Source organism: Cavia porcellus, unplaced genomic scaffold, assembly GCF_034190915.1.
Source record: "Cavia porcellus strain 051 isolate PalLab524CR breed Dunkin Hartley unplaced genomic scaffold, mCavPor4.1 scaffold_1, whole genome shotgun sequence".
Classification (NCBI taxonomy): domain Eukaryota; kingdom Metazoa; phylum Chordata; class Mammalia; order Rodentia; family Caviidae; genus Cavia; species Cavia porcellus.
The window spans coordinates 43,141,873-43,151,282 of record NW_026947484.1 but is presented as its reverse complement, the minus strand read 5'-3'; the positions used below and the strand labels follow the sequence as shown (position 1 = coordinate 43,151,282).

Below are 9,410 nucleotides of genomic sequence, written 5' to 3'. Positions count from 1 at the left end.
TCCTCCTCCCCTCCTCCCCTGCCTTCCTCCCTTCCCGCCTCCCCACCCCCGTCTCCCAGCCCCACTCCTCCTCCTCTTCCTCTTCCTCCTCCTCCTCTCCGTCCTCCGCTCCCGCTCGGCGATGCGAGCCTGTCTCGTGTAACAGGATTGGCGTTGCAATGGCAACTGATGGAATGGGGGAAGGCCAGACAGCAGGGCTGGGGGCTCCGGACTGCGGGCGGGCGGGCCGCTGCCGCCGCTTGACGCTCCTCCGGGGACCTTCGCGAGTTACTTTGTAAAGGAGAAACCCAGCGCGCGAGAGAGCCCGGCTCCGTGCCCCGTGTCAGAGGCCACTTCCTGCTCCCGGCCGTCCGACCCGGCTGGCGCGGCGCTGCGCCCCGGCCCCTTGCCCAGCGCGGAGCGAGCGCGGCCGGCTCCGCAGAGACTGGAGCCTCCGTCTCCGAAGAGCGCTTCGCCGGCCTCGCGCTCCCCTTCCCACCACCGCCCCCTGCGAGCTCCCCGGCGCCCGGTGCGAGTGCGGCGTGTGAGTGTGTCAGGGTATTGTGCTGCGGGAGTGAGTGTGTGTGCGTGTGCATGAGTGTGGGGCGCGCGGGGCTCCTGCGCTCCGCTCGCGGCCGCCGCCGGGGAAGGACGGACGGACGGCGCTTCCTCCTCCAGCGAGCGGCTCCCGGGCACCTCGGCGCGGCGCGGGCGCGAGGGGAGCGCGCCTGGCTGGCCGCCGGCCTTCGGAAGGTCCCGCTGCGTCCCCCCTGGGCTGGATATGTTCATGTTCACGTGAAGATGGATTTAGTGTACGGGCTCGTGTGGCTGCTGACAGTCCTCCTCGAGGGGATCTCCGGCCAAGGAGTGTACGGTGAGTGGCATCGCGACGCTATGGTGACCTTGTGATTCTTGGGCAAGATAGGCTGCTGAGCTAAAATGCAGGACCCGCGCCGTTCCGGGCCCCTCCCGGCGTGGCATTTGATTTACACTTCATCACGTTACCGGGAGCGTTGAGGTGGCAGCGAGCACGCTGCGCACGGGGCTGCCAGCGGCTCCCCAGTCGCCTCGACGCGGCTCAGAGTTGGGTCGAGCCGGCAGCATCGCACTTGCCCGAATGAGTGGCTTTGCACTTGATTTATCCCCAGGGGACGCGGTCTCTGGCAGTCTTTGATTTAGTGATGGTTCGGCTCCTTGCGTGTTGCGGTCTCAGCACCGCTGTTTTTCTCCCGCGAAAGGAATCTTCGAATGTGACCCCGTAAGTCTCCCCAGTCCTCTCCACACACATTCACAAACACCGGTCCCATCCCTTCGCCCCCTTCTTTTTCTATGGATGCCTACATGACTCGATTTTTTGGCTCAGGAAGTGGGGTGACAGTTGAGTTGCGCTCTGCACCAGCCGTTGCCATGAGCACTGACTTGAGGAGGGGAGAGAGCAGGCAAGATTCTTGGTGCCAGACACAATTAAGGGATGTGTTTGTGTGAATGGATGAGCAAATGCATGAATGAACGGACAGCGAAGTCCGCGTGTTGGGCTTCAGTGCAGGACACCGACTCCCTGCAAAGGGAAAGGATCCCAGCTCTTCTCTAGAAAACCGAGATCTAGGAGGGTTAGGACTAAGAGAAGGGTGAGCTTGTTAATTGGAAGGTTTGAAGTCCTCAAAAGCAATTCCAACTTCCTTTGCCTGTCAGCAATTGGCGTTTTTGCCTTCCCCATTGAAATGTGTGTGTGCGCGCGCGTACACACACACACACACACACACACACACACACACACTAGTGAACTGAAATATAAGTCTTCTGGGACAAGCAGGTGGTACCCCCAAAGCAAAAGAATTGGGTTTCTCACGGTGTTGTGCTGATGCTCATGTGGAGGGCAGGTCAAGACTCACCCACATGTGTCTTCCCATATTCGTGGAATGTGTGCTAGAAGTCCTACCCACTTTCGCTTCTCTCTCCCTCTGGGATTTGGGGCCCCAGCACTGCAGGGCTAGGTCAGTGGCTACCCCAGGGCCAAAGGCTTTTTGTATTTGTGGAAGTGTCCTAGCTCCTCCTGCAGATCCTAGAAGTGACTGCGGAGTGGTCACGGGTGCCAGGAAACCTCTGGTCCTCAAACTCTGGCAATGTGCAGCACGCTGTGGGCATACGTTTGAGGATGGAGGCAGCTGACTGGATTCAGCCTTTACCCTTACTGTGTTCTGTTCAGAGCTGAGTAGTGGTGGGGTCAGAAGCCAGTGGCTACCAGCTGAGAGCGCTGGTCCTTCAGTCATGCCAAAATCTGCCACTCCTCTTTCATGTGGTCCCACTTTCCTCCTTTGCTTGGACCAAGAAACCTCCAAGCACTTGTATTTCCCTTCTGCCCCCCACCCTTTCCCAAATGAAAGGCAACTTGTCTGGCTGTGGCAGGGGCTGGAACAGCGGTGCTAGTGTGTGTGTGTGTGTGTGTGTGTGTGTGTGTGTGTGTGTGTGTGTCTGTGTTGTGCTGCGCTGGAATGCAGGAGAGATGCAGTCTTCAGAGCTTGACTAAAAAAAGGCAGGAGGTGGAGCCTGCGGAGGGCAGGAATTCACTTGGTGCTCTAGTGAGGCTGCTGGACTCCCATGTCCCCTGAGCAGCTGACAAATTCATTCATTCTAGGGAGAAGAACAGCTGAGAGCGTTCTTAAATGGCTCTGGATCAGGCTGGTTCAGTCTGAATTCCTCCTGCCCCAAGTTTAAGTTTACATATTTTTCTGGTTGGTTCAGACCACCCTAGTTAAAAAGACTTCCGTCTTGCATCTTAAACTGTGTGTCTGTGTGCATGTGTATGCCTAAGTGTGAGCATGAGTGTGCGGCGGACTAAAGAAAAATGTGAAAAATTTGGGAGGTGGGTGGAAGGCTGGAACTGTAAGGATTAAAAAAGAATGGTTCTGTTATCCTGTCACTTTGGACATTCAGATTACTGGATCATGCCGAGTCTCCTGTTGGAAAGTGGAAAGGTGGAAAGTCTAACAGTGTAGATAAATAGGAATCAATGGCCTGTGTCACTTCTTAGTAAAAGAGAAGGCTGTCCCCTGTTGAGCTGGGCATTGTGATGGGGATGGTGGTCTTTGATTTTGTTTTACTATCTGTGTGGTTAATAGTCATTTGGCTAGGAATAGAAAGGGCTTTGTGTGAAAAATATTAATCATCGTCCCTAGCTATTGTAAATGTCTATGTTTAGTATATATATATATATATATATATATATATATATATATATATTTTACGTGTCACAGATTTAGATTTTCAAAGTGAAGCTAAACATCAGCATCAACATTGACCTGGAACGTGGGGAAGGTGCAAATTCCTGAGCTGCTGTCAGACTATGTACCCAAGGTGTGGGACCCAGGGATCCCCATTCATCACCTGGGTGATGATGACACTCAGTGCAATCCAGCATCTCAGAACTTGGGATGTGAGTTTATACTTTCATTGCCTTGACTCATATTCTTTTCCTAACCTAAAGTAGTTACATTTTTATTTATTGAATGATTTATAGAATATTTTCCTCGAGTTAAAATTGTCAGTTGTAAATGGCATAGATATAAGATTTAGTGCAAGGTCATAAAGTAGGTTTAGAACTATTTACATGCAGGTCTTTAAAAAAAAATTAAAGAGTCTCCAGGTTTTAAACAGAAACTTCAAAATCCTAGATTGCAACTTGCCTAGCAAAAGGATCTGTTTCCCTGTGCCTCTTTATTTGCCTCTATTCACAGGATTTATAATCACACTACGAACAAAAAATTACTTCTTAGTATTATGTTCCAGTGACTATGGCCAAAAGAAAATAGACAACATTCACTCTTCTACCTCCTGGATGAAAAACTCTGAGAATAGCATTTAGCTTTTAATTTTTAGTAACTCAAAATATGTAATGCATGGGTTCTATTTTGTTGAGTACTATGTTCTTCATCCTACCATGCTTAATTAGACTGACACCTATGAGAAGTATTCCAGTATAATAGATTCTGTTACAGACCTAGGGATTTCTTGTTGTTTATCTTCCATTTTCCATAAAAAGCTGTATAAAGGCTACCATTTAGATATGGCGTGGCAATTGGGTAAAGGAGATTGTCTTTTAACTGCATAGCTACCCTTTAGTAATAATTCAGATGTCATTAGAGATTTTTTTTTACTGTCACAAATTATTTGATATCAGATGTGACAAGAAATATAAATTATTGAAAATACTTATAAAAGAAAATTACCCAAAAGACTTCACAATAGACTATATAAGAAAGTCATGTGGTTTTATTCCAATAATATATATTCATAATATACATTTGGACATACTTATTTTACAAAATTCAAGTTCTTAAGCCATAAATTTTACCTTTCTTGAAGTTTAAGTTACTTGCATTAAAATTGTTTTCACTAAAAGACAATTAGAATTTTAAACCTTTGTTTGAACTTTGTTTTGCCTAAATATTTATCATTTAAAAGCAAAAAGTTATTAAATAAGCAGTGAACTGTTGCCTATTTGTGGCATTTTAATTTAGTACCCTCACATTATATTAAGTTTAGAATAATTAATTAGAGATAGCTTGGAGGTTGGAATCTGAACTCCAGCTATTTTTATACTTTTTGAAATATCTACAGATTGTGACCTGAAGCATTTTCCTGGTTTTTAAAAGTTTTCTTTGAAGTAGTGAATTGTTTGGTCTATTAAACTGTGTTTTGTAGAGATATGATTTATAGTAATCTGTTAGGTTTATACCTCCTTTTCACTTCTAAGTTGGCTTGATTAAAAAAAATATGAAACAGGAAAACTACTCTGTTGTCTCATACTATAGTTTTACATCTGGTCATTATGTCCCTAATTCTAAAAGAAGATAATTTAAAAAAAAAATCTTATGATTGTTTTTAACATAAATTATTGTAAATAAAAAAACAAAGTAAATTTCCTTGTCTGGATATCTTTAGTGGGAGCCAGATCAACCACTCTGACATAGTTAATTTTCTGTCTAAAATCACTTCCAGGATGTGTAATATGCAGTAGAGTAAGTTTGTCAAACACATGTTGACATCTTAGCAAGCTATATTAGGTCAATTCAAGTGATATCAGTAAATATCATGTAATTTAAGTGTGACCTCCTAGGCAGTAGGTGGATAGAAATGACTTGGTGGATTCTAGAAGGAGATAAGTGAGACAAGAGGTTATGGTAGGAAATTTCAGACTGTCAGTGCGGGGTGTCTGATGGGGGGATCCCAAAGGAGAGGGCCGTAGAGGGAGCTCTGCAAGCTGTTGTAGGCTGGGTCAGAGCGCTGCTCTGCTTCACAGCAGAGCACTGGTTGGAACTTTGTTCAGTTTAGGTTTGGAGTGACTTGAGATGAGATAGTGATTTCCACTGCCCCATATTAGTGACCACTTACAGGATGACTTCATAAATGCTGCATAACAAAATCAGCATGGAGCTGTGTGACACACAGTCAGCTCTTTTTTCATGCCACTCTCCACACACTCACTGCACAATCACACACACTCTTCCATTGCCAACACCTTGGACACAATCACTGAAGAAAATGGATAGGATGCCCTTTGGCTTTTGGGATTCCCTTTTGTCTACTTATCAATTACTACTTTCTGACTTGCTTGTTATGCTACCAAGAGTTCACATGCAAAAGAAGCAGATTATTTATGCAGTGTTACTTTTTTATGTCCTTTATATAAAACAGTTCGCAGTACCTCCATTGACGAACTTCTGTCCAGATTCTTTTCACTCAGTTTTTGGTTGTAAACTGAGTTGGATGAGAACTGAATCAAATTCAGTGGTTAGGATTCAATGCTGTCTTCATAGGAAAATTTGATTTAGTTTTGGTCCAGTTTGGGTTGTGATCAGAATTGTGGACAGAATTTAGTTCATGAACTGAGGAACCACTGTATAGCCCTGGGGAAGTCCTTACTATTTTTTAAATTGAGCAGGTTATTAATCAAGGCCGAGGAATCTTTTTAGGGTGAAAGTCAGTGATGGTGCCAAGGTTCAGACAATTAGAAGCCACAAGTAAAGCTTTAGGGATCAGGAAATTCTCATGAAAAGATGCCACAAAAGTTATTCTAAGGAAAAACTTAGTTTTCATTATTTTAATTTCTTTGCTTAACTTTTTTATCTTTGATTTTGATACTTCACATTTTTATTTTGCCATTGTGATTTTTGTTCAATTATGATGGACCACCTTAAACACTTATCGAGAATCAAGGTACAAAGACTTTTCTGAAAGGGTATGGATATATTCTCTTAAAACTTATTTTATTGTAACTAGTGAGGCCTTATGACCTTTGAGCTCAGTTTATGTCTTATTAAGAGAGTGTTAAGAACCATGGTGTTGGCCTGCTTTTCAAGTATAGAGATGATTCATAACTCCTGTTCTCTGACCTGGATATTTTGGGAAATCTTGCAGGAGTGGGGTTCAGGGATGTAGCCCACAAAGCCAACTGAAAACTGCCACATATCCCAGACTAACCTTGGCATTAAGCTCTAAAGTTAATGTACTTTGGAAGCTAAAGTTACTCTGTCAGCTCATGGTTAAATTGGGTAAGGTCTTCATTACTCTTCTTGTTGGGTGTTTTGGAAAGGTAAGAAAAATATTATGTTGAATGTATTTCAAGTATGAATGGAGGAACATTTTTAGCTTCATTATAATTGCTATTAACTGAATGGTCCCACAAAATGAAATTTCATTTCTTTGCTCCAGTGACTGTCAATGTAAATATATTACATAGAGCAGACTGAATAAGCGATTACATTCATAGAATACTGAATGTAATCCTATTTTTATTTCCAAATCCAATTAATAAACTTTTGACCTTATAAAATTATAAAGTTGAGAGAAGAGACTGTAAGATATCACCAAATCATTTCACCAATTTAAGACACAATGGTTTTTCCATCATGTCAGGCAACTGGAGGTCTTATATTTGTGAAATTTCTTTTTTTTCCACGCATATTTATTAAATGGTCATATTTTTCTTTTTGTCTTTTTTTTTTGCAAGTCACTAAAACTGTCATGCTTCATTATTGGACCATAGACATAACTATTTTCTGTGTCACACCAGTGCAATTCCATTTTTTTTTTTTTGGTGACTATATTACTTCATAATGATCTTAGGTAAGCTCTTTTTATATTAGCTTCTGTTTTTCTAACACACAATAATGTTATATTCTAAATCACCTTTCCTGTTGGTGTCACTGATTAAATTAAGAATGATGATTTCTCTTTCATAATCCAAACCACATATTCCTTAGGAGTTGACAATCACAGAAAAGAAGTTCAAATATTTGGAACAAAACTTTGGATTATTATACATACACAGTGAGTCTACCACTTAAATACGTATTATGGTAAAATGGAAGGTAGAAATTGTCATTTAACTTTATCTCTTAGTATGCTACTTCTCTAACTTAACATAAAAGTCAGAGGCATGTTTCTGGCTACTTATGATCAAATCTATATTAAGTACTGTTGTGAGGTGGCCAGATGGGGTCAGATATGTGACATGTTGCCACATCTTCACAAAGAATGTTTTTTGTCTTGTTTTGCTGTAATGAGAACAGGGGGGATAAAACTAATGGAGTGATCTTGTTGGAAGGGTAGCACATCTGCCTGAAAGGGGAAGGGTTGATTCACAGCAAAGAGTCCAGAGTCCTAATGGCTTGTGACTGAGGTAGATGACAAGGGAAAGAGATATAAGTGTTCTGTTAATAATGACAAACAACACATTCATATTTTGTTTTGTGAAGGAGCTAGAACATCCTCAAGTGCATCAGAGCAAAAAAAGAAAAAAATTTCGGCTGAAGAACCTCTTCAGGGAGATTTCTCTGGTCTCTTGAAGGGAAGTATGAGGGAACACAGGTTCTGAAACAGAGCCCTTGGTGGTGGAATAGATTATTGTTCTTGTGATTAATGGTGTAATTTTAAATGTACAGGGGAAGGTAGGTCAGATGAAGTAACAAAAGATTCTGTCTGTGACTTTGAGTGTAATCATGCATTGGGTCTAGGCGTCTCCTCAGTGGACTTCTTACTAAGAATGATGGAGCTCCACTGAGTATCCTAAGAAGGGCAGAAAATGCTCAAGGGAGGACATGTTACTTTTCAGAAATTGTGACCAAGGGGAATTCTATGTAGATTTGTGTTAAATTCAGGTAATTCCAGTTAACAAATGGATGTATGAATTGTATGCTTAATTCATGTGGATACAAAATATGGGCTGTTAATGTGAAGGTAAAATGTGGATATAAAAACAAGTGAAACCATAAATCAAATACAGCTGTATGAAAAAGACAGAAATGTTTGTGCCTCGATAAGGGAGAGAAATTACAGTTTCTACTGGTGAGATAGAACTCGAAAGAACTGGAACATCATGAGTTGGCCCTTGAAAGCGGGTTGGCATAATGTGGGTACAGACAGAGGAAATGCATAGCTATAAATGAATCCTGGCTGGAGGGTTACTGATGTGGAAGGAGAAACAAACCCTGATGTAAGTGATAAAGCCTAAGAAACTTCTTCAAAGTTTACCTCAACTAAAAATAGATATCTGTCCTTTACCAAAGCTACATTGTCTTCTTGTCTTCTGATATCTGAGAGTAGATATGCTCAAAATTTTATTGTGTGATACTCTGGAGCTTCTTCAACTGCCCATGCCCCCCGAGATTCTGAGATGGTATGTGTTCCTATGAAGCCAGCTGACCTGTTTTTCTGCAGACAGGACAGTTGTCTCACAGGTTCCTGTGGGATACAAAATCCTGCCAAAATCTAGCACACTTGGGAAGCTTGGAACCTACACAGCAACACCTTTTAGAGTTAAAAGACTTTTTCAAAGTCTTTTTACAATGTCAGAAAGAAATGCTGCTCAGGAGATGCCAACTCTGGTCCCAGAATGACTTTAAAACATCATGTAATTCCTTGCAAATGTGCAGTCACTAAGAGGAATGCATTGCCCTCATGAAAATACAGGTGTGAATTTTCTTATTGGGATTCATCCTGTGCAAGGCAGCGCAATGCACTGAGAAGCTGTTGGGTGATCTGGGCTTTGTTCTTGTTCCGCTGCAGCTTCACTGTGTGACCTCAGGTGAAACACGTGATCTTTATTCCTCAGGCTTTGTGTCCAGTACACTGTCATGGGAATGGGCAGACATACAGGAAACATGTAAATAGCAGTGATGTTTTAAAAAAGCGTGGTTGCATTTTGAAAACTGATCTTGATGGAAGCAGGGAGAATTTCCTCCCTCTTCATAAAACAGAAACAAAAACTGTGTTTAACTGCTGCAACAATTGAGTCAAATAATGGGATTGTTTTTCAGGTTTTAGGATGAAGTAAAGGTGTAGGAACTAATGAAGAGCAAGTTGCATTGCTTTTCTGGAAAACATATTCAGTGTAGCAGAATCCAGGGAATCAGCAAAAGACTCAATTGGTA

General features: G+C 42.5%; 1 protein-coding gene across 2 annotated transcripts in view; it reads left to right on the top strand.

Annotated features, from left to right (window-relative positions):
* The first annotated feature begins 276 nt into the window (after nt 1-276).
* Nucleotides 277-9,410, top strand: part of Mdga2 (MAM domain containing glycosylphosphatidylinositol anchor 2) — an 839,948-nt gene continuing 830,814 nt past the window's right edge. For both annotated transcript variants that reach the window (XM_063247142.1, XM_063247137.1), the window contains exon 1: nt 277-853. In XM_063247142.1, coding sequence (XP_063103212.1) covers nt 574-853 — 280 coding nt within the window. In that variant the 5' untranslated portion in view covers nt 277-573. The remainder of the gene's footprint in view (nt 854-9,410) is intronic.